At 34.4% G+C, this 26,798-nt stretch overlaps 1 protein-coding gene across 8 annotated transcripts in view; it reads left to right on the plus strand.

The window, feature by feature from the left end:
- The window catches only part of LOC132705985 (GTPase-activating protein CdGAPr), a 100,953-nt gene that overhangs the window by 20,964 nt on the left and 53,191 nt on the right, over positions 1-26,798 (plus strand). For 3 of the 8 annotated variants that reach the window (XM_060677000.1, XM_060677002.1, XM_060677005.1), the window contains exon 1: positions 22,076-22,300. The exons of 1 other annotated variant lie outside the window; for it this stretch is intronic. In XM_060677000.1, the coding sequence (XP_060532983.1) occupies positions 22,220-22,300 (81 nt within the window). In that variant the 5' untranslated portion in view covers positions 22,076-22,219. Of the gene's footprint in view, positions 1-6,240; positions 6,406-9,286; positions 9,459-22,074; positions 22,301-26,798 lie in introns of those variants that run through there. 4 more of the 8 variants (XM_060677004.1, XM_060677006.1, XM_060677003.1 and 1 more) reach the window with 3 other exon arrangements.

The raw sequence follows: 26,798 nt of genomic DNA on the forward strand, positions 1-26,798 counted from the left end.
AACCAGGTGTTTGCCGAAAGTCTTCGAAGAAATTATAAAAACCAACCGCCAAAAACGAATCATTCTCCACGACGGCCGATCAGTGCAAACAAAGAACTTTTTGAGCATTAAACACGTTGATTTGATGAGCCATCCATCATATAGTCCCGATTTAGCACCTAATGACTTATTTTTGTTCCCATACATTAAGGATAAATTACGTGAGCAACGATTTTTGACACCAGAAGAAGCGATTAATGTGTTCAAGAAGCATATTTTGGAGGTGCATGAATCGATGTGGGAAAAGTGTATTGATCATCGGGTGAATAGTTTGAGAAACAATAAAGTCATACTTGTTGGTAGCTTGTAGTTTTTTATTACAAATCCCGAAATATAAAAAGTAACCCTCAGAATATTGAAAGAATTCAGCACGAGGATTTGAGGTACGTCTCATATAAATTGAATGTCTATTATTATTATTACCAGCACCTGGAAGCCACTTTAAATATGAAGATTCTGGAAACCCGTTGTAAACCTACAAGTAGACCTACAAGTGATCATTAATTTGCAATGACAGGAGCCATTAGACAGAATGGAGAAAGTAAAGGTTATACGAGGTGTGTTCACAAAGTAATTTTCGATATTATTTTGGTTATGGTGTACACATGTCCCTAACATATGTTTCTAAAGGAATAGAACAAAGAATTTGTATAAAATTTTGTGTAAAAAACACTTGAAATGTTGACAACGACATATGGTGAATCTACGTTGAGCAAAAAAAAAGTTTATAAGTAGTACAAGCTGTTCCAAGATGGCCGAGAAGACGCCCACGGAAAACCTCGTTTTGGACGCCCTTGCACATGATGAAACCGTTGAAGAAGTGAAACAAATGGTGTTGAAAAATCGTCGAATCACTATTAGTGTGCTGAAGACGTCGGCAACTCTATTCGCTCTTACCATGCAATTTTTTCCGATGTTTTGGACATGAAGTGTGTAGGAGAACAATTTGTTCCGAAACTGCTTAATTTTGAACAAAAGGATCGTCGAAGGAGCATCTCTCAAAAAGGCAGAACTGGTGACGAATGATGGGTCGAAACCAAAGCTCAGTTGTCTCAATGGAAGAACCCAAAATAGCAAAGACCGAAAAAAGCACCTCAAGTTCGATCAAATTTTGCTCACTGTTTTCTTTGATTAGCGTGGCGTAGTACATCTAGAGTTCTTACCACAAGGTCGTACGATCAATAAAGAATATTACCTTGAAGTTATGCGCCCTTTGGGAGCTGCATGCTGATTTTGCATCTGCTCACTCGTCGTTGCTTGTGTCTAACTTTTTGGACAAAATCAAAACCACCATATTCACTGGATATCGCCCCCTGCGACTTTTCCCTGCTCCCAAAACCCATTAAACCAAGGTGGAACGATTGAGGAGATAAATAAAAAATTGCTGGAAGAACTCAAGGCTATATCAGAAAATGGGTTACCAGAAGTGCTTCAGGGGCAATTACTTTTAAGATTAATTAATTTTGATAAATCAATAAATAACTTACTTCAAAGTCACCTTACTTTTTGAACACACTTCGTATGCAATGTGTTTTTTAATTAAGTGCCGATATTTAAAAGTGCGAATATTTTTATTTTTTAATATAATTTCTATCTAATTTTTTTACCACCCTAGATTTTTTTATGAAATTTTACACTCATGTGTTAATCATTAAGGATCATGGCCCGAATGATTTTTTGAAACGTTTACCAGTGACGTTTGTTTGGGGATTGAACAAAATATTTTTGAAAAAAAATATAAATTACACCACTGGTTCTAAACATTTATTTTTATTTTTTCGGAGCGAATTGGCACGTACTATGCACGTTTTTCGCGTGTTGAAGTTTATTGAAACTGCTGTTTGCACATTATTGAATTTTGTTGAATTTGGTTGGATTTTAAAAGTTATAACCAAGTTTTTTTTTCCTTAAAATCTTAAGAGTCAAAAATGAAGAGGTATCAAGTTTTCTTCTTTAAACCACCCCAAGGATCCACACTATCAAGTATATTATCAAGCAGCCTCTATGCATGTAGGCAATTGACCTCTAAATAAAATATTGGTTAAACATAAAACAAAAACAAAACTAACCCAATTATATTTTCGAAATAAAAGTATATATATACCAGTAAGTTCATATTGTTTATCCATTGTTCGCAAATAATTTTCATTATTTACTTTTTTAAAATTTACTCAACTTTTTTCCAATATGGGTTCACAAATTGACATAACCACATTTTTCTTTATTATTCATTTCACTTATCCAATCTTGCATCAAACTTGATGGAACATCCAGTAATATTGACAATGTTTTGTCCAAAATTGACAAATAATTACAATATTTGTTGAATATACTACGAAATGAACCGCGATTTGCTTTGTTATCCAATTATAGATACGGGTGGCCAATGATCAATTCTGTCTCTGAATTGCTAAATGCGTATAATATTTATAAAACCGCTTCATTCAAATTGTGCGTACTTTTTTTTGTGTCTTTTGTTGAAATTAGTAGTTATCTGTTTATTGCCGACTGTGCTTCAAAATTCCTAATGAGTTTGTTAGTCTACTTGATGGTTTTGTATTACAAGGTGTTTACTTCTTGTTTTGTAACTAATAACTCATTAAACTTGGAACTAAATTTCTACTAAATGTAAATATTTATCTAAGAGTGAGTAAAACTGCAAGTTATCTCTCTTAGTGACTCTCATACAACAAATATTCATATTTAACTACTCAGCGTCAATTCTACCTTTAAGTGCCCACCCCGTCCTAAACCACCAATTGTTGATTCCCCAAAGGTGGCCGCTGTTGAGGGATTCTACGCAATTTGTTAAAATCTAATTACCATAAATTCTATTTGTTTAGTAATAAAGATTTTAGCTATAAGAAGAAGAAAAAACACTAGGTATATTGCAAAAACGACAATAAACTAATTTTTATTCTTCTATTTAAATGAAGAAAAGCAACAAGAATTAATATTTTTGCAGGGCATCGTTCCAATGATCGAATTTATCGATTTAGGCATATTTTCAAAAGTATGGGGGTATTCTCAGCCACCTAGCGAACCCGGAGTGTCTTCAGGATAAGTTTTGGAGTAAAAGCAACACCAGCTGGTCTCATGTTAATAATAAATAAAAAAATGTCTCACGAAATCACTTTTAGTATCTGTAAATTAATAAAATCAGAATTATTACGTCCACAGTAGATATTCTTGGAAAAAAAATCTTCCTAGGGAGATTTTTGTCGTGGAAGATTTTTAACGTCTAGAAATTTCTTTGGAAACCAAAAAGCCGTATGAAACCCGAGACAAAATAGGGAAAAATAACGGATTCTATGTTGAATAATTTCTCCAATGAATACCGATCATTTTTTTCACACCCTCCCATTACATATTATGATTTTGATAGCAACTGACCTAAAAAAACTTGTATATTTTTTTATTTAGTTCTTTATCTTATCGCTAACTTTTAATATCTCTTCAACAAACATGTTCTGTTCCTAGATATTCAGTATTTACTACCAACTCTCATTAAATGGACCCAAGCACCGAATAAATATATCTGATGATTTCGTATATCTAACAGAAAAGCCTCAAATATTAGTGACCACGCCCACAAGTTAAACAAAAGATTTTTAGTTTAATTTAGTTTAAATTCCTGAAAACGATCCGTTTGAGTAAGCACATCTCTTCCAATCTTAACGTCCTCCTGAAAGAAGTCGGTTAAGTTTCTCCATTATTATTGAAATTGTATTCAAGATATTAATTTATTAGTGAAAATATCGTGAAAAAACTCGAAATACAAGAAAACGCAAATTTGTCTGTTTTAATTTTGCCCTACTTCCCCATTTCATTTCATGTCCAATAGAATACTCTCCCTCTCTTTGGAGAGGAAAAATGTCCCTGTTTTCTTAAAACAAATTTTTGAAAAATACTGCATTTTAGTAATCTGGGAAAACAGGCCCACATTACCTATTTGCACACAGTGTTTCTATCCCCTAGAATTTAATAATAGCGATCCGGGTGGCATTTACAGTAACAGCACGCGGGCTATAGAAACCATGTTTTTCCGAAGCCGTAGCTCGTAACAACACTCGCGCTAACAGCAGTTACCAGTAATAACACGCGGGCTAGAAAATGTTGGCTATAGTAATTATGTAAATTATGCACGAGCGATAATCAACACAGCACGTTTTCTGTGGATAAGTATAGATCAACAAAACTAAAACACATACGAATACACATAGAAGCAGTGTTATATTTCAAAAAAAAAAAAAAAAAAAAGAACAGTAGAAAGAATACATTCTTATCAAGGTAGCATAAAAATACTTACAAAAATGTAACTGAAACTGATTTTTTACTTACTTACTTACTTACTTAACGTAAAAACAAAAACAAATGACGTATATTTTAAACATTATTGCGACCTATGTCTATCTTATAAAAAAAAGGTGTTAGACCCTTATTTTCTCTAACACATTTGGCAAGCGAATGCGGATTTTTTGTTTTGCTATTTGAAAGCCTTTTAGTACTGCTGTTTGAGCTCTTCTTCCACACAACAAGAGTTTCTTCTTGAAATGGTAGGTAGGCTGCACGGGTATTTTTTTTTGCCATGACGCAAACACCACTATATTTAAAACAGTGGTATAAATCGCTACTCAAAGTATTGTCACTATTAGCACACTTGTTTTTATTAACCAGACATTGCTTTACATCTGGATAAAAAGTAATAGGATCTTGGTCAATCTTATCTGAAATGTCAGTGCAAAAACTTTGCCATTCATTTTTAAAGACTGCAATTTCCTGCGGGGAGGGCATATTTTTCATAAATTCTGAATTTATGTCGATGTTGTTGGAACCTTCATTGCTTTCCATTTTGCTTTTGTTATACGAATTCTCTACAGTAATTGGATCCATCTCCATCTCCTGCTCACTCACAGTACACTGTAATGGTAAAACCATTTCACTGTTAGCACATTGGCCACTCGCCACCTCATATAACTGAAGTTTTGTACTTAAAGTTAAAGTATTAATGCTAACATTTAAATACAGCAATACAGCAGCTAAAAGAAAGCCTATTTTATATTTTAAATGGGATAACCCGAGGGATAACCTGTAGTTTATGCACCAAAAGAGAAGGTATTGATTTTACTTTCCTATTTTTTCTTATTCTTTTGCTAATTAATGATGGTACCAATTTGTTTTCCTCTCTCTTTAACCGTTTTATTACAATAAGTTGAATAAACTTCAGAAAATGTCGATTTTCAATTGTTTGTTATTCGAAAACAGTTGAAGATATGTTAGGTATAGGATATACATAATATGTTAGAGAATTTTAGTAAAGAATAAAGAAGAATTTTTAGCAAAATCGAAAAATGCAATAATCTACAGGCTGACGTATTTAAAAATTAAAATTTATGCACACCCTGTATATTTAAAAATTTAAGGATCGCTCCCCCTTCCTAAATACTGCGTCTGTACCAAATTTCAAATCAAAATGCAATGTTATAGAGGGTCTCATAAAAAAAAAATCGGTTTTGATACTTTCTTGAGACACCCAGTATAATCCAAAACTGGTCCGTTATTTTAAGGTTAGGAAAGAAATTTATTAAAAAGTACTTAGCTCAGCATCGGCTTTGTCTTTTAATTGAAGCCTTAGAATCTTATCACAAATTTTTTTAGTCTTAAACGACTTAGGAAGTTTTTCCCCATCCATATTTATATTTTTGCACAATAGTATATATATAAAACTCAAAAACGAACACCACAAAACATACTTAACCAAAGAAAGAAGGAAGTTTCTAGAAAGCGTGCTGTTGCGCTTTTTTCTCTCTAGCACAAGTGCTGTTACTGATGACAATTTCGCGGATCCGAACTTAAACGAAGTTTCTAGCCCGCGTGCTGTTACTGTAAATGCATCCGGGTGGTGCTCAGAGAGCCCGGCCACGAAAATTAATGAGAAACGCAACCCTTAATACGTTTACGCGTAAGGTTGGTTGCTTATCCGCTTACTTATGTTCGCATTTATTCGTCTGCGTTTAGCGACTTCCCGGGTCCGTTTTCGAGTGAAAAATTTCGGGACTCGGTCGCGTGAAAATGCCAGATTTCCTCCGGCGTGTCCGCGTTCTGCGCATTCGTCTCCCCCCGTAAATGTGCCCGAGGCTCATCGGGACAAGCACGGGATAGATTTGCTTTCGTTTTCGGACGTTTCAGTTCCCGGTTTTCGACCGAACGGAACTGTCTGCGGCTCGCAAGCCCATCTTGGCAACGCCGAAGGGGTGTGTGTATCGCGTATCGCGAAAATCCACGGACATCTTTCGTCGATGGCGGCGTCGACGATCGCCTATTGTTTTTCGTCGCTCGCTCGCAATTTCGCTGTCGGTTAACCAAGTAAGTGTGTCGACACTAGACGCGTTATCCTTTGGGTATTTTTTTGCGCGATTGTGACGTTGACGGTTGAAGAAGAAGCGCGCAAATAGGCCTTACGGTATCGGCGGGTTTGAATTTTTGTTATTATCTTTTAAATAGTCGCTAATCGGCTGCGATCGGCCTCGATGATTGTTTATTTATCATTCTTTTAATAGCCCGTCAAGGAGCCAAAACCGAAACACCTGGTGTGTAGGAACGCGCGCTGTTTTCGATCAATCGATTGTCGTAATAAACGAATCATTTAAATACTGGTAAAAAATAATTAAGTAGCTAATAATTTTTGCAGAACTTTTATGATAGTTAACCGCCCATTCGACGGGTCCGAAAAATATATTTATTAATTCGGATTCTAATTCAAATTTTATGTGGGGCCCGTTTATTGTGGGGACGACACAGAACTTGTAAGAAATATTAAAAAAAAATAATGTAGAAATTTTTTGTGTTTTTTTCTAAACATTTTTTATGCAATATCGTATATCTAAGTGTCATTGTTTTTGACATTTTAAATTTTATGTCGTTAGCAGATCTACATATATCTATCGATTTCTTCGACTGAAAGCTTTTGTTATACATTTGAGGTATTTCAAAAAGTTGTAGAATTCGAAATATTTGCAATAGGACGTTACAGATATGCATTTGCCAAAAACATGACGGCGAAATTTTGCAAAAAAAAAACAGTCGAATTTTAAATAAATCGATATATTTTGAAACCTGCAAACATTTCTTTTGATATGAAATTCATTTAATATGAAGAATATCTAGAAAGTTCTGAGAAATAAAAACATATCTTAATCTACTATTTAAATTAAAAAAGTTGTTAATTGTCGACGCAAATGCAAACATCTTGTATGCAAAATAATATGATATTCGTGACAATTTTTTCTTAAAAAGTATTTTTTTTATATATTTTTCAAAGCTTCTCAGATTATCTTGACATAATAAACTTAACACCCTGTCCATACAGCACTCACACAAATCAGTAAAAAAAAAACTAAAAAACTAGTTAAGTGTTTCTTGATGCAAGTTAGGTTTTCTGAAATGAAGTCAAAATGTTGTGGGTTTGAAAAACGTACTTTGCTACAGGCAAACAAGTATTTCAATATGATTATGGACCTTCCACAGATAGCAACAATAAAAAGCTATTGTCATCCGATGGATTTAACGTAATAAAAATAAAAAATTACATGCTGAAAATGCTCCAAATATGCCATAGCCATTTTTGATTAATTATTTAAAAAAATCTGGCTTAGGGAGTTTCAATTTCGGTGGTGACTCATAGTTTCGGAGCGGAAATTTGTAGACTTAGCAATTTCCAAGCTGAAAATGCTCAAAATATTCTGCAGCGATTTTTGATTAATTGTTAAAAAAATCTGGTTAAGGAGTTTCAATTTCGCTGATGACACAGTTTTGGAGCGGAAATTTGTACACTTAGCAATTTCCAAGCTGAAAATGCTTTAAATATTCCATAGCGATTTTTGATTAATTATTTAAAAAAAAATTGGTTTAGGAGTTTCAAGTTCGCTGATGACTTATAGTTTTGGAGCGGAAATTTGTACACCTGGCAATTTCCAAGCTGAAAATGCTCAAAATATTCCATAGCGATTTTTGATTAATTATTAAAAAAATCTGGTTTAAGAATATCAATTTCGGTGGTGACTCATAGTTTTGTAGCGGAAATTTGTACACTTAGCAATTTCCAAGCTGAAAATGCTTTAAATATTCCATAGCGATTTTTGATTAATTATTAAAAAAATCTGGTTTAAGAATTTCAATTTCGGTGGTGACTCATAGTTTTGGAACGGAAATTTGTACACTGCGCAATTTCCAAGCTGAAAATGCTCAAAATATTCCATAGCGTTTCACCTCAACCTTAAACTGACCGCAGCCCGGAATCCGTCTCATCCCAGGTGGTAATTTATTAAAAAGTTTTATAGGAAGGACGATTGAGCTATTTGCTACCGAACTTAATTTATATTTTGAAATATCTAGGTTATAATTCTGTCTGAAACGATAATGTTCATTGAAGATGGAAGATAGAGAAATAATTGTTGATGTAGAAGTAGACAATTATTTATTTTAGCAACATTATTCCACTTTGAAAATTATCAACATTAGATCGTGGCGTATACCTACCTACTGGGAAAACCATGTTAAAAAAGCGGTGATGCGGAAACATATGCATATTATGTGGAATATGAATTTTCCAAGTCGTGAGAAAAAAATGTGCCTGAACAATTTTTTTAGAGAATTGTATGATCTATAACTTTTGTCTGACCTATTTTCACGATAAAACTTACCGTTTTCGTGAAAAATAAAAAAAAACTCAATTTTATACGTTTGACTTCGAAGCGGATTTTTGACTTTCATGTATATTTAACGTCATTGCCAACTTTCAGTTTTGTACGAAGTTTTGACTTATTTTTGTCTATTTTGCCTGGATTTTTATTGATCTATTGGATATAAGATATGATTATTTACATATGAGACTAAATCGAAAAAACAAAACATTAATATTAAGAGCTCATGCGTGGTAAGTACTTTCTAGAGGTAACTAGCAATTAGTTTTTGTGTGCCAATCATAAAAAAATCTTTTTTTTTACCGACCTTAGTGTAGGAATTTTTACATTACAATTTATCTGAACTTTACGATATAACGTAAATTTACGTTTTGCTATTCTCTCGCATTGAGAAACATGGTATAGTCGAAAAGGTAATTTCGCGCGCTCTAAACGACAACCACAACCGCGTCAAAAATACCCAAAGAACACGGATGGGGGGTAGCTTCGAAGGGACGCGACCCCTCTCCCCTCCTGTCTGGGGTGACGACATTTTTCCGCAAAAGGTACCCCTCGCGGACGCCTCACAGGAATTCCCGGTCGGCGAGGATGGCGCTACGAGAGCGCAACCGTCGCCGTCTGACTCTATAACGGAGTCGTCAGGCGCGTGCGACGTCAGCGCGGAAGATGAGGATGACTTTGTCCTGCTATGACATGCTCTGTGTCAATTTCGCCAAAGTAATTCGAAGCGTGAGCTTTTAAATAGCGCAAAAAGTTGCTCGTCCGCCGCTGTGTGTGAGTTTTTGTGGTTTTTCGTTTTTTTTTATTTAGTCCAGGACTGGTTTTTTTTTGCAATTAATTTTTCCAGTTTTGGTCATTGCGGACTTCAAAAGTTGCAAAAAAAAAGTCCTGGACGGTTTAGTTTGGGTTCGATTTCAATTCGCATGTTGTCCGATTTGGATTGGTGCATGTAAAGCCAGTTTTACAGGGACAAATTTTGATTCGATTGTCTGGTTTTGTGTGGTAGTTTTTCCAAGAGAATAGAGACACGAAAGTGCCTATTAGAGGATCTTGAATTCTCGACAGTTTGTTTGGTTCTTTTTACTATTCATTTTACTTAAAAAAATACTTTTTTTAGCTATGAATATATTAACGGCTTTTGAGAATCTTTCAATTTTATAAAAAGTCGATTATTGAAGTTTTTTAAGTTTTTCTTACTTTAAAAAGATGGTTCGATTCAGCAGGTAAGTCCATGAATCCATACATTATATAGGGCGATGTAAGAGTAGTAAAATATTTTCAAGAATGCGGTGTTGCCGCTTATACATAAAAGTGACAAACATTTTGCTTAGTTTGAATTCTTCACAAGAAATAAAGTAGACTTTGTTCATATCCTACATTTTTAGGCCAGTTTCTGACATTTTAGATTTTTTGCATTCTTTCATGACATACCGCTTTAAATGGAACACACAGGATGTTTTAAAAATAAGGTTTTGTGTACGAGAGTTTTAGAAACACACCCTGTGGGTTTTTACTTCCAGTATAGAAATTAACCCGATTTTGTTCAAGTTTCCCTATACTCTTGTCTATAAAAATTAATGTCAATGATTTTTCGGTGATATTAACATTTAATATAACTATTTAGTTTGGGTTCGATAACAATTCGCATGTTGTCCGATTTGGATTGGTGCATGTAAAGCCAGTTTTACAGGGACAAATTTTGATTCGATTGTCTGGTTTTGTGTGGTAGTTTTTCCAAGAGAATAGAGACACGAAAGTGCCTATTAGAGGATCTTGAATTCTCGACAGTTTGTTTGGTTCTTTTTACTATTCATTTTACTTAAAAAAATACTTTTTTTTAGCTATGAATATATTAACGGCTTTTGAGAATCTTTCAATTTTATAAAAAGTTGATTATTGAAGTTTTTTAAGTTTTTCTTACTTTAAAAAGATGGTTCGATTCAGCAGGTAAGTCCATGAATCCATACATTATATAGGGCGATGTAAGAGTAGTAAAATATTTTCAAGAATGCGGTGTTGCCGCTTATACATAAAAGTGACAAACATTTTGCTTAGTTTGAATTCTTCACAAGAAATAAAGTAGACTTTGTTCATATCCTACATTTTTAGGCCAGTTTCTGACATTTTAGTTTTTTTGCATTCTTTCATGACATACCGCTTTAAATGGAACACACAGGATGTTTTAAAAATAAGGTTTTGTGTACGAGAGTTTTGGAAACACACCCTGTGGGTTTTTACTTCCAGTATAGAAATTAACCCGATTTTGTTCAAGTTTCCCTATACTCTTGTCTATAAAAATTAATGTCAATGATTTTTCGGTGATATTAACATTTAATATAACTATTTAGTTTGGGTTCGGTAACAATTCGCATGTTGTCCGATTTGGATTGGTGCATGTAAAGCCAGTTTTACAGGGACAAATTTTGATTCGATTGTCTGGTTTTGTGTGGTAGTTTTTCCAAGAGAATAGAGACACGAAAGTGCCTATTAGAGGATCTTGAATTCTCGACAGTTTGTTTGGTTCATTTTACTATTCATTTTACTTAAAAAAATACTTTTTTTTAGCTATGAATATATTAACGGCTTTTGAGAATCTTTCAATTTTATAAAAAGTCGATTATTGAAGTTTTTTAAGTTTTTCTTACTTTAAAAAGATGGTTCGATTCAGCAGGTAAGTCCATGAATCCATACATTATATAGGGCGATGTAAGAGTAGTAAAATATTTTCAAGAATGCGGGGTTGCCGCTTATACATAAAAGTGACAAACATTTTGCTTAGTTTGAATTCTTCACAAGAAATAAAGTAGACTTTGTTCATATCCTACATTTTTAGGCCAGTTTCTGACATTTTAGTTTTTTTGCATTCTTTCATGACATACCGCTTTAAATGGAACACACAGGATGTTTTAAAAATAAGGTTTTGTGTACGAGAGTTTTGGAAACACACCCTGTGGGTTTTTACTTCCAGTATAGAAATTAACCCGATTTTGTTCAAGTTTCCCTATACTCTTGTCTATAAAAATTAATGTCAATGATTTTTCGGTGATATTAACATTTAATATAACTATTTAGTTTGGGTTCGGTAACAATTCGCATGTTGTCCGATTTGGATTGGTGCATGTAAAGCCAGTTTTACAGGGACAAATTTTGATTCGATTATCTGGTTTTGTGTGGTAGTTTTTCCAAGAGAATAGAGACACGAAAGTGCCTATTAGAGGATCTTGAATTCTCGACAGTTTGTTTGGTTCTTTTTACTATTCATTTTACTTAAAAAAATACTTTTTTTTAGCTATGAATATATTAACGGCTTTTGAGAATCTTTCAATTTTATAAAAAGTCGATTATTGAAGTTTTTTAAGTTTTTCTTACTTTAAAAAGATGGTTCGATTCAGCAGGTAAGTCCATGAATCCATACATTATATAGGGCGATGTAAGAGTAGTAAAATATTTTCAAGAATGCGGTGTTGCCGCTTATACATAAATATGACAAACATTTTGCTTAGTTTGAATTCTTCACAAGAAATAAAGTAGACTTTGTTCATATCCTACATTTTTAGGCCAGTTTCTGACATTTTAGATTTTTTGCATTCTTTCATGACATACCGCTTTAAATGGAACACACAGGATGTTTTAAAAATAAGGTTTTGTGTACGAGAGTTTTAGAAACACACCCTGTGGGTTTTTACTTCCAGTATAGAAATTAACCCGATTTTGTTCAAGTTTCCCTATACTCTTGTCTATAAAAATTAATGTCAATGATTTTTCGGTGATATTAACATTTAATATAACTATTTAGTTTGGGTTCGATAACAATTCGCATGTTGTCCGATTTGGATTGGTGCATGTAAAGCCAGTTTTACAGGAACAAATTTTGATCCGATTGCCTGGTTTTGTGTGGTAGTTTTTCCAAGTAAATAGCGACACGAAATTGCCATTTAGGGGATCGCGAGTTTGTTTTGCTCTTTTTGCTATTCATTTTACGTATAAAATACGATTTTATTAATTTATTTATTAATTATTAATTAAACTAACCAAAACTAACGCCATTTGGGGATTTTTGAGTTTTATAATGGTTAAAAAGTTGATTGGAGGATTTTTTTGGAGTTTTTCTTACTTTAGGAAGATACTGCGATTCAGCGGATGAATTATAGAGGGTGATGTCAGAGGAGGTGCCATATCGTTCCGAAATATTTTCAAATATGCAGTGTAGCCGCAGTGTCAAACCCTGTGATATCATTTCATGCCCTGTACCTATATCTTAAAATTTTTCAGCCAGTTCCTGGTATTTCAGGTCTCTGACATTCGTTTCTGGCATACCGTTTTATATATAACGTACAGGACGTTTCAAAAATAAGATTTTGTACGAAAGTTTCAAAAACACTGTTTAGTGAGTTGTTTTTAAATAGTATACCCTGTATATTTTTAATTTTCAAATTCCAGGAAAGAAACTAACCCAATTTTGTTCAAGTTTTGCGCATAGACAGAATAATCTTTTGAAAACCTCATTTTCATTTAATTTTAATTTCTTTCCAACAATCTTGACACTTTTTGAAATAATTAATCAACACAGTAGATTCCTTCCTGTCAACCTCCAATGTCTTTTTGTGAACAGTGTAATTATAATATTAATTCATTCATTCTGTCTATCTGCCAAGCTTTGTTCCAAATAACCATGTTCAATGTTGACATTATGGAAAAATTATGGGCATTGATTTTTATTTTAAAGTCGGTAAGAGATTGATTTAGAAATATACCGGGTGTGTTGTTTAAAAAACTCAATAAACCGTGTTTATAAAACTCCCTTACAAAACCTTATTTTTGAAACACCATGTATGTCCCATCTAAAATGGTATTCCAGGAAACAATGCCTGACCTTTCCGGGAACTACCTGGAGAAGTTCGGCTTTCTGTTAAAAAGGCATGGTGCTCTTAAGATTTTTTCAAGGGTCCAAATTGCTTGAACATCTAGAAAATTATTTTTTATTTCGATAACGGTAAAATAAAGTTACAGGGAAATCTGAATAAGATCTATTTTGTTTCTTGGATATAATTCATTTTAGGGCTATAAAGCACCTCTTTTTATACCACCGCGTATAATTTAAAGTAAATCCAATGAACCGTTCGACAGATACTTCTAATAGGCCATCCGAAATATGGTTCTCAATTTTCATTAGATATTTGTCCGATTTTGACTTGGTTATGTCAAAAATATTACTTTAAAATCCCCGTTGTCAAAGTGTCACTTTAAGGTGTGAGCCACGGGTTTATGGTTCTAATGAGTATGTCTCACGTAACTCATTAAATGTGTTCCTGCTGTTCTGTATAGAAAAAAAGTTTATTGTTAAACTTCGGTTTATTGAACACTCGCTCCGTTGGTACCAAATCAAACTTGGGCTAAAGATACTATTAAGGAGCTTATAATAAAAGTGCTTTTTTGAAATTTTTCATTATAATCGTTACCTATATATTATGGTTCTTTGATGTTAGCCGTGGAGTACTAAAAATTTCATATAGGAACTAACTTTCTCGATATTAATGGAGACATCTCTCCCATATTTTTCTAATAGACAACCTAAACTAACGGAAGAAAAAAAAAAGAAATGATTTAGGTAATATAATGCATGTATGGTTAATTAACCCATAGTATGCGGGAAGGTTAGTCTGTGTGGTCATTTTATAAAATTAATTTTTAAGCTGATTGTTTGAGTTACTCCTCATGTTAGATTGCGTTATTTTACCAATAGTAAATTAGATCCAAATCAAATATTTATCTTTTTTCAAAAATCTATTTCAGGGCAGAACTGTGGCGGGGTAATGAGGGATCGGTAAACTCAATTTCGGGTAATCTAGGCCGCTAATAATTTAGCAACTACGAAGCGTGTAAAATAAAGATTCCGGGCAGCTAATTTATCGCGATACGGTGTGGAGACGCCATTACCGACCGGCGTCGAAGCCGACGGAACAGTTTTCCTCTTTCCGGTCTGTTGGCATTCAAAGAAACAAATCGTTGTATACGCGATGACGTCCGATCGATATGAAGGGGGTTATGCCGTTACGTAGTTAATGACTAAACGCGGGAGTCGAATATGGGCGGAGACGTCTTGGCTAATGTGGACCACTAATGCTGATCGTTGAATCAGTGAACCGAAACTATGAAGGTTAAAAAATTTCAATTTACCTGTGCTTAGTAAGATGTTGGAAAAGGTTGTTTATCAGCAAGTACTAGTATACAGCTAATCATAATATAATTCCATCAACCAGTCAGGTTTTCGTCCAAAAGATAGCACGCTTTCTGCTTTACTGCATATCAATGATCTAATAATAAAAATCATGAGTTATTTTGCACTAAACTGAAGTACTTAGGTTTCACTGATCGTTCTGTACATTTTTTCCAGTCATATTTAAATAATAAGCTGCTATTCGTTTTGACTAATGTCGGTATATCAGATATGGGTAACGTTACTTCGGGGGTGGCACAGGGTTCAATTCTTGGACCTTTGTTGTATCTCTTTTACACATTTGATGTGCCTAAGGAAGTCAAATTTTCTCAAATTCATTCATACGCCGATAACATCCAGCTGTTACACACATTTAACTCAGCAAAATCGACGCTAATCCTAATTTGGATCGTAATAGTATATTATGCAACAAGTGCGGTAAACGGCATTTGACTCACGAGTTTATTTGACACGAGCGGAGCGAGTGTTTAATAAACGAGTGACTTAAAAAATTTACCGGACGTGTTGCGTACTATACCTCTTCTACGACCGTTAGATTTTGGGTACGTTTTCGCAAAACAACAACGACAACAAGTTTGTTTTATGTTGTTTAACGGTTGGGTATTTAAGGTGTAACCAAATTCTATTCAGGAAGGCAAAAGTATTGAATAAACAACGGACAAAACTCCACTTTCAAGTTTTGGAAGTTGGCTGAATCTTTTTACCATACTTTCCACTAGAATGTAAATAAGTACCTGCTTTTTTTTCTTATACAGTTTGCTATAACTAGTTTGGTATTCTTCTCTGCGTTTAAATTAAGCTCGCAAATGAATTCCAATTCTTTTTACGAATCGAAACGATTCAACTCCAACTCGCATATCAATGAGGTTTAAACTTCTCCTCGAAAATGGAGTCAACTAAAACTCTTAAATTGTATCCCAAAATTGGGTCAGCCATATTAGGTATACTATTAATTCGCAGTTCTAGATTTTTTGAATTCATGTTATAAACGTCAGTCTAAATAGAATACCTACAAAAACAAATTATGCTTCAGGCGTCCTTGAATCGCCTGCGCTTCCTGTATCTGCCTATACTAGTAAACAAATGCTTGAAAAAAATAGTTAAATATTGCCAGAAATTACAATTATCGATACAGAAGAAGTTATCGCGGAATCAAAATTAACTAAACCAATAACTACTACTCAAAGACATTACAAATAAGAAGTTACCAGCAAAAAGCGTTGCCTTCGTGCAAGCAAAATTGCCAAGAAAAAATTTTACCCAGAAGAAAATAACTTTACAGGAACAATACACTCAAAGATATCAATAATTTAATTTTGTACGGTAAGTGATAGGATCTCGAGTTACAAAGTATTTTTTCTAGAAACCGATTACATCGATGTTATTCCTACAAACTTGGAAAATGAGTAAAATAGTATATTATGCAACAAGTGTGGTAATAATACATTATGCAACAAGTGCGGTAAACAGCATTTGACTCACGAGCGAAGCGAGTTTTTAATAAGCGAGTGAGTTAAAAAGTCTACCGAACGTGTTGTATACTATACTTTTCCTACGACCGTTAGTTTTTGGGTACATTTTCGCGAAACACGAATACATTCACTGACATGACCGTCAGAATTGACAAACGTCAAAATTCAAAGCGTGGGAAATATTTCCGAAAACATCCGATAGCTCCCAAATCCGTGCTCTAAAATCCCGGAAATGTCCGAAGTGGCTCGGATCGATGGTAAACGAAACTGACGTGGTAAAGTGACGCTTCCCGCACGCGAGGTCGGTGTATAATTAGGTATTTTACAGACGAGAGTAGAAAAATTATATTGCCAATAGTTTGGTGAGAAACAAGTGTAATATAAATATATAATATGTATATAACATAAATTAATAGAACAAACTGGTTCAGGATAGTGTAACTAAATTGAAACACAAAATATATGTATTATTATATTTATGTATTGACCTATATTACCTAATAAAATTAAAAGTGTTAGTTAATCGAATAGCCAGGGTAGAAATGAGCCGGGGTCCTTATAGATACTAAACGAGCCAATATATTAACAAAATAATGAGTAATACGGAAAATTATAAAAAGCAATCATAATCTTAATCTAAGGAATAAAGTAATTGTTATATGCTTGTTCTATTAAAAATGTAAGGGAGTAAGAAAATTAATGTTGATCATTTTATCTTCTGTGGAAGTACAATTTTAAGCGCTTTATGAATAATATTAAAAAGGAATGAATTGAAATTAAACCTATTAGGGCTTTTATTCAATTTAGATTAATAAGGTTAGTAGAAGGATCAAACGAGGAAAACAAATTTATTGTCATTTTCAATGGATTTTATGATTTCAGATTTTTAAAAATTTAGATTTATTATTTAATTTTGGCTAATAGATAAAATAAGCTGAAATTATAATAAAGATATAGATTCTTATAAAAGTATTATAAAAATTTGAAGCAACATAAAATATATAAATACATTCCGTTTTATTGCGTAGTGTCTTTCCAATGGTAGCATCCCCTCTGATGCTTTCAGAAGACCTGCAGACAAATTTTGCATTAAAAAATATGAAAATCCCAATACGTAGGAGCGGTATGTGCAATTGTCCGTTAATAGTCAAGATTTTCACCTTCATATACTCGTAAAACGATTCTCTTGCAACACATATTCAAGTGACATTTTCTTTTTGGTTCGTTCTAATTTTTTTTTTCGCCTAAACATAATAAACAATAACTGTAGCACCACTAATGAAAAAGTGCAAATAAATTTACAATTTCTAAGGAGTCGACACTGCTAAAATAAAAATGCCTTCTTGGTTTATTGAGGTTAAGAGTGTTACTTATTAACAAAATTTACAAGCAGCTGCTCGGCTGTCTCAATTGTCGGTGAGGCGTGGGCCGAGTGGGCGAGTGAAACTCAATTTCCGAACAAATACTTTATTCAAAACCAAGAGGGAGGAGGGCCTGACACTCAAAAACAGTAGCCTTCGCTCAGGCATCAAATATTACGCTTGCCGCAGAGCTCTCGACATTACATGCTTTAAAATTCCAATTAAATAAAAACTATCCGTGGAACTAAGGGCGTTGGGCGAGTAGGTACTTATCTGTGAACCGTCTGATCGGCGCCAAGTGGCTTTACTCTCTCTACAACTATTTGTCTGCTGCAACCATATACAATTTGTTCCACCAGGCTCAAGCTCCAGTTGGTGCGATTTGTGGCCGCGACCTGTGGCCGCGACCGGGCGTCGACGTAATCCGAGGATAGTGAGTAGGAAGCCCCAGGAGTGAAGTGGTTCAAAACAATCCTTGAGGTGATCCAACGAGCAGCGCAAATAGTATACGGGAAGTCAAATTAAAAAGGAAAAAAAGAAGAAGGCCTTAAAGAGAATAAACGAAAAATTACTACGGGTCGACAGCGCGAAATAGTAAGTGGATACGGCTTACCGTCGATGTAAGGTGGCCTTATAGGTTGAGCGTTATCCTTGAAATCCTCTCTCCGCTAAATCCGACCAAGTCGGGGGTACAAACGACCACGTCTGTTTACCCACTTATTCCGGAGATCAGGGTTATCAGTATCCCTCTAAATCCGCAATATGCGTGAGCTTTAAGGGACTCCTTATAAAAAAAGCCTGGACAAGGGAAAACTTACAGGAAGCACGCTGCTTACCGGCGGGAAAAAGAACACCAGAACCGCCAAAAAAAGAAAAGGGACCAGAGAACGATCGCCGCTACCACCATTACAACGCTATCCCACAGACAACAGCTAGCAATTCGCTGGTCAATGCTTTAATTTCGCCAGGGGAATATAACGTTATTCGCAACCAATTGAGTTATTGCAGGTCTGTGACCACCACCCGTTCCGCGCATAGGGTACGCAGTACTATGCATCAGCTGTTTTCGTTTATTTCAAAACAAATAATAAATTTCCCAAACGAGCACCGAAACGAAGGAAATGCGGCTTTTAAACGGAGTTTTAGAAACGGGGAGAGTTTACAACCCTCGGCGCGCCCACCGTCCGTTACTAGTTGGTCGTAATTCGAGCCATTTCAGGTATTAGCAGCGCTACAAAAATTATTTATGCTACACACATACAAGGCAAGATATCATATCCTATATTTTAACAAACCAAGCAGCCTTCAGGTACCATGATAAAAATTGTTATTATCTGCTCAAGGCTTGTAGCATTTAAAGATTCATTTTAGATTGGGCCGGAACCTATCAAAATGATGCACTTTATAACATGGAATTTGACTGAGCGTAGAGGTTGTTACAGTTTAATAAGCCCCATCGATCTATAACCTACCTCCCCCAAGGGTAAAAATGAAAAGAGAAATGCCATACGAACAAAAACAAAAGAAAATCGTAACAAGAGGCCCTCCGTTTATGATAGGCCACGTAAGTCATGGCCATTTATCGTGTACTATACTATATCAGAAACCATCACCGGTTACCAGTTTCCAACTGATTGACGACAAACGCCAAGTTGCGAAAAATGCCGGTATTATTGTAAACCGATCGCCTTTGCGACCTTCTGGCGCTATCACTAAATTTAAATCGCCTGGAAACAATCTGAAACTCGCCAGTCTCGTCCAGTAGACCGTCTGGATGCTAATTTTAACCTTTTCAAGGTCTTTTTTTTCTCTCTTTATTTCGCGGTGTTAATGGCTTTCCATCGGATGCTGTCACAATGTGTGTTGACCTTTCGCTAAACAGTTACGGTATAAATGGGATGTTTGTTCGATGAGTAACGTTTTCTATTTGCTGGGATGGGTGAGCGCAGCAAGCGCCACATAACTTTGCGAGAGAAGCGACCGGTCTTGATGTCCAAGCGGACTTCGGGATGGTTTTGAGTTTACTGACACGTTGACTGACGTGTTTAAGATTTTTGAGGAATGCACTGAAGAATACGCAACTCCAAATCAGAAACACAATCCTTCAAGCTATCTTTTAAGTATTGGTACACGCACGTACTTCGGATGAAAAATGATGGGACAATGTTTCAGTGATTAAGAATACGGCATTGACTTACGTGGATCAGTATTACAAGAGATTTTTGTCATTTTCCTTATTTAAGATACAATCCAAGCAATTATAGAACGTATGGATGTTCTTCTTGCTGATTTAGTTGTTGTTTCAGTTTAAAAAGTCATCATTTGACCTGCCGTTTTATGTTATTAAGATTATATCTTTGAGTCATGATTCCGATTCTTAGACCAAAGAAATGATTACCTTTAGATCAACTAAGTAATATTTTTTCTAATTTTAGATCAAGATATGACGCAAGCCAAATAAAAAAAGTTTTCAATTTTTCTGGAGAATAAGACAGGATTTCGAAAAAACATCCGAATTTCTAACTTATATTTGAATTTATGAAAATCAAGTGAGTATTTCTGAAAAACAAATCAGAAAAAGACAGAATTTCTCACTTAATGTCAAAATTTTAGTCAATATAAGGTCAGTTAGTTTTGGTTAATTTTTGTTAATCTACCCTGAACGAGACAGGAACCCGGGAAAAAGTTATTCGGCTTTGTTCATAATACGAGGGTCACTTGAATAGTTTCCGACCACCTCACCCGCAAGAGGGCGACACTAGTTACCTAAAAGATCGTAGTTATGCACCTCTTGATAGTTACTTATCAAAGTTTCAGCAATTTTTATTTTTTTTTTTAATGCAATAAGCCTATGCAAATTAAAGTTGAGTTGGTATCTGTGTATGTGTGTCAATTACCACAGTGAAATTTTGGGCAGCTGCAAACATTTCCGTAAGAGCTTAGGAGACGTCCAAAAACTGTAACTATCGACGATAATATTGCTCAGCTGAGGATAGAAATTGCGGAAAAACTGCCACATTTACAAAAATATCCTGGTCGACCAAAACAACCTCGGCGCTTGCCATAGCAAAAATGCACAAATTACGGTTTGAGCTGCTTGATAGTCCGCCTTACTCACCAGATCTAGCCCTTAGCGACTTCTTTTTGTTCCAAATGAGGAAGCTTCGTGAAGAATTACTTACACCTGGTAGGAAAAATATATTAAGAGATAGCTTAGTTGAGCCTAAAAATGTATTACTACCTCCTCTTCATATCAAACTTGATTTGATTAAGCAGTCTGTTAAAGCCCTAGACAAAAATGGACAGTGTTTCAAATATTTGTGCTGGTAATTCCCAGCCATATGTGATGACAACAAAGAAGAAGGTATTTTTGTTGGGCCGCAGCTAAGAACATAATGCAAAGGCAAAGATTTTCAAAACACAATGACACCAATGCCGAGAAAAACGCCTGGGTTTCATTTAAAGGAGTAATTGATAAGTTTCTTGGGAACATGAAGGACGAAAACTACAAAAGTATTGTTGAAAATATATTAAAGCACTTTCATCATCTAGGTTGTAATATGAGTTTGAAAGTGCATTTCCTTTAGCAGTTAGCAAAGAACAGGGATAGCGGATACCAAGGCACACGGAGCATAACGATGATTTCGGACTACTGCTGGATGTTAAACCGGGATATGCCCTTAAAAACACACACAAACAAACAAAAAAAACGAAGATTTCACTTAAAAAAGTCTGAGTCAGTTTTTTTTTACTTGTTTTAATTAAGATTCCACTTTACTGAATAAAAAAAAATTATAAATATCGTTTTTTTTTTTCTTTAATATTTGCAAAAAAACCTTACGTGATACAAATAAATGCATAGAATTTTTTAAATCAGCCTATCAAAATTAAAACATTTGTCAAAAAGTTTAATTTTGTAGCCAAGGATTTTGGTATATTGTTGTTGAGATAATATTCACGTGACCGTATCCAAAGACTTGGCCGATTTGGTCCAAAGGCATTCACTTTAGGTGAAGCTTAATCTTGTCCTTTGTCTATCCACGATGAAAAATATTTTAGGCAATGCCTAACGGTGCCGCTACCGACAAACCCAATTGCTTCCCGCGCTAGACAAAAGACAAAACGGTCATTTTACAATTTCAATAGGTCGACGATGTAACGGACAATCGCAGCAGTGTCCGGGGGGGTAAAAGTAAAAGTAATGCCGGTGTACGTGATCGCGAATTCCCTGTCCGAATATTGTTATTGCGAGTGCGATTTACAGTTGGTATATTGGCGACATGTGTTGTGCGTAAAGCGAAGTTTACTCTTAACGGCGGCAGGTGGTTTTGGTGGCACAACGGGACGACGCGACTGTATGTTTGTTTAAGTGTGTATCGGTGTGGGGAATAAGGTTTTAATTGCGAGATGTTGGAAACAGTCGCGTCTTCGAAATACAGCCCGCCGCTGGCTTGGAGCAGATACGGCGAGCGATTGAGCAAATACGGAGTAAGTAATGCATAGATAAAGTCGCGGAAACGGCCCTAGAATAACATTAAAGTAACCGAATTTAACTGTGGGCGGAGTCGCCGGTTACGTGATTTGGCTTTGTGAAAATTCTATTTAAGAGTTGAAACTATCGATTGAAGTGAAACGAATTCTATCATTCGATATCTGAATCAACATTTCATCAAAAGAACCAACCAAAACCGAAATATTATCAAAATCCTGCAATTCCAACCGATTGAAAATATAAAAAAACTGAACTGCTATCAGAATCCCGATAGTCAAGCCAATTCACTAGCCAATTGCAAAGTAAGATCTGATTGCGTGTTTTGCTGTGTACTGGACTTGTGTTGTACTGAGATTTTACACGTTTTTTTAACATTTGCGTTAATAATTGATTGCTTTCCACTGTTCGTTCTTGCGTATTTAGAGAATTTTTAAAAATACGTATATTTATTCATTTCCTCAATTAATATATCAACAAAAAAAACCTTCCGAAAGTGGTCAAAGGTTCAATTTTCCCCAATTATAATCAAACCAATTCAAAAAAATATTTACAGTACAGGTCAGTACCTTACAAGCTGATAAAGATTGTAATAGAATCGATCAAAGTGGTGTCGGGGGCGATGATACATGATGATATCGATGTCCCTGAATTTCTAATACTTCAAAATATGGAGATTTGTGTTTCTATTATGTGTATCCTGTGCTGGCAGTCTTTTCGATTTTCTGAGTACTGGTCTCATGCTTTTTAATAAATCGAACCATTCCAAAGACGTTCAAGGTCAATGATTGAAGAACTAAAATAACTTTTTGTTCTCAATTTTGTTATTGAATGTTTTCAATTATTCTTATCGAAAATTTAATGCTCTACAAAAAAGGTCTATTGGAGTTTATCGATTACTCGAACCATTTTGAAGATATTCGCATTGGAATTGCACAGTTTTTAATAAACATTTTTAATTTATTCATTAAATTGACGAGTTTTCACAACATGCATAAAAATTGGAATCTATTTTGTTATAATGATAGTTTTTAAATTATTTTTCATCATTTGTTTGGTGGTGTCTAACTATATTTTCTTTCAATAATTTTGCTTTAATTACAATTGAGGATCATAATTGAATATTTCCCAACGGGTTCATTTACAATTTAAAAAAAACACAAGAGACCTTTTTTGTGAAGCATAAAATTTCCTATAAGAATAATTGAAAATATATCACGATAATTATGTTTCGGTCAACAACAGAATTCAGAACAAAAAGTTATTTTTCTTTGAATTCTTCAATCTTTGACCTCGAATATCTTCGAAATGGTTCCATTTATCAAAAAAGTATAAGAAAACATTTTTGTGGAGCGTTCAATTGACTATAAAAATTATCAAAAAAATTAGCTTAATGATCTATTGGTGATTAGATATGATTATTTGTATATGAGCTCATACCAAGGGGTAACTAGCACCTAATTTTTGTGTGTCAGATCCAAAAAAAAAATCGTTTTTTTAGTCAGTTAAATTTGATTTTAAGTGACTTAAACTTCGTGTAGGGAGTGTTTACTCTCTACTTTTTTTAGCTTAGGCAAAATTTGTTTTGTTCATATGCAAATGTACCGAGGATTTTGAAAAATCGAATGCTAAGGGATCAAGGAATGACACTAAACTACTTGTGCTTGTTTTCAGAATTTATTGAGAGCCTTAATTTTAATTAAATTAATTAATTTTTAATTTTTTCATCTGAATATATGTTTGATAATTAAACATATTGTTTTACTTTGTTAACTTTTTCGCTTGCTTCGATGAATATGGATTTTTTTTTAAAGAAAAATTTGAGATTTGGTATGACATTTGATGGAATGAAATAAAAACAAATGAGGACGACTAACACACTTTACACTTGTCAGTGTTTTTCAACCTCAAAAATGTCAAAGTTAAATAATGATAGATGACTGATAAGCAACTAACCTATTACATATTTCTGCCAACTGCGAAATCCTATTTTCATAAATCGCATCGCACATCTAAAGTCGTCAGTAAAATGTTTCAAGCTTGTTGGTGATTGATAATTGATAATAAAAGACTCTGAAGAAGTTCAAGTATACGAGCAGTACAAAATCACGGGAGGCTATACAAAACCTTATTCGAATTCTGTTTGAAACATTGCCGGGTATATCGCGGGCTAATCGCCAAAACACCAAAGCAACTCGTGATAAAATAAACACATAATAAATGCATAATGACAATTCCAAGACGGCCTATAAGCGTTCTCCAATAAAATAAGCAGAGTTATGCAAGGCTCATATTCATAAACAGTCAAACGCATATGTTCGCCATATTAAAATATACAAAACCCATCATATGCGATTAGTCTTTTTATTGTAACAGGGCCGTAATGGGGAGGGTTTGCGTTTGTTACATGATACATGTTCCTTGACCATTTTATCCAGATCTTTACTCGACGAGTGGTGCTGCTGATAAAACATTAATGTTGAAACAAGAACACTATGATATATAGTTATTTAAATATAAATTCTACGGATTAAAAAAAATCCAATTTGATTCGGTATTTAAAGCTTCTTCGGAAAAGAAAAAGTCGAAATTCGCAACCTAATGTGTTTTGGTTATTATCAATTTGTTTCCGCTTTTGAAGTTTGATTAATAAGAAAAACCGTCATAGGCCCCTTAAAGGTGCAAAAATAGCTACTTAACAATTGCGCATGTTATTGGTTATGTCATCTGAAATCCGACATTGTTTACTAGAATAAAATTTACAACCTATTAATTCGCCGCGCAATTTACACGCAGGTGTCCCAGTTAATAAATAAGTAGCGTATGTGCGCCTTCTCTTTTTCCATCCAAGTTTATCTCGCGATAAATATTATTATGGTTACGAGGTGGATCGAAAAAGTTAAGGCGCATATACGCATAATTCTATTACTATTAAGGCATTTCGTGACAATTGAAAACTGCATGTCGAACTTATTGCCTTAATTTGTTGTATAAAATCATGTTTGAGAATAGTACAGCTGCTTTGTGGCAAATACTTTTCGTGTGCTTCTTTCATGTTTTCCTTTTTTCCTTATTTTCTTGGTCTTGTTTTGGGCGTTTTTTCTTCAGTGTTCTCTCTATGTACTTTATTATATATTTGCTTCCACTTCCACGTGCTTCAAATTCTCGCTAGTTATTTTTTTAAAAGAAAGGCACTGTAGATGTCAAAATTAAATGGAAGTTGTTTATGTTATATATTAATCCATCCATCCATTTATAGTTCTACCAGAATACATATTTTACAATAACTCTGGTAAACAATGGGTCATAAAAATTCAGGTCACCAGCCTAATAGATAATAAAGCAAATTACGCATATTCACAAATCATCAAAACAGGACATTAAATGTCAAAAAAGGCGCATTTTGAGCAAAATTACTGCCTATTCGGCAATCCATTTTATAGAGAAAATTTTAAAGGTTGGAATAGACTGACTAGGGTCCAAATTCGGTAAAGAACCTTACGAATATTTCTTTTCTTTGCCGTGGTATTACTAAAATCTACGCGGTAGATTTATATTGTGATTGCTAAACGAAATCTTTCGATATAAATACTAAGGAAGCTTATTTTTAACAATAACAAAGCCAAAATAGTCCGCCATGCGGAGCCAACGAGATGAACAGTTTTGTAATTCCTTTTTACTTTAGATAGTAATCTTAAGCAAGAGTTTCGCAGAATTTTTCCAATTTCTCTTGCATCTATTCTGTTTCTACATTGTTATGATCGTGATTAAATACCAATATTTTATAGCAATATTCTGTTTCTTTCATCTTAACAATAATTACCATGAAAGAAGACCGTAACCAACATTGCTAATTGGTTATTGCACGAAAGAAGAAGGATTCCGCGTTTCATTTCTTTCTTTGTTTCATTGTTGGGTAAAATCAGATCGTTTCGGTCGAAAAATGGTCTAAGGTTCTTTGCATGTTTAGATCGGATACTAGAGGAACGAGAAAAGTTAAGGAAAAAAGCAAGAACATATCCCATTGAATAGACCTGGGCAAGAGGCGAATGGACATATAATTACTGACCTATCTTCTGCAAATCTTCTGGATTCCTCCTCCTTATTGGCTTGATTAGCCCAACGTCAGCAATCAACAACAAATTCATGAGGAATCCACAAAGTTTATCAATAGTATTACAGTAGTCTATGGAAGTTCCTTTGAAAAATACTGACTTAAATAGTTCTGCTTACCGCTGACTAACTGACGATGATTTTTTGTCTTCGTTGTGGAGCTTGTGGTTGAATTTCAGCTATTAAATTTGGATGGCCTCTCTGTTTAGCCGTTAATAAGCTAATAAGTTTCTCGTTATGAATTTTGCTGTGATCCTTTATATATCGATATTCCAATCTTCTTCTTTCTCTAAACATTGTTTAAATATTCGTTGAAATTGGTTAGTTAGTTCACCACGAAATCTACAGAATTACTTGAGACATTTTCAAACGTGTCAACTAGTA

Source organism: Cylas formicarius, unplaced genomic scaffold (genome assembly GCF_029955315.1).
Source record: "Cylas formicarius isolate icCylForm1 unplaced genomic scaffold, icCylForm1.1 PGA_scaffold_8__14_contigs__length_24414737, whole genome shotgun sequence".
NCBI lineage: Eukaryota > Metazoa > Arthropoda > Insecta > Coleoptera > Brentidae > Cylas > Cylas formicarius.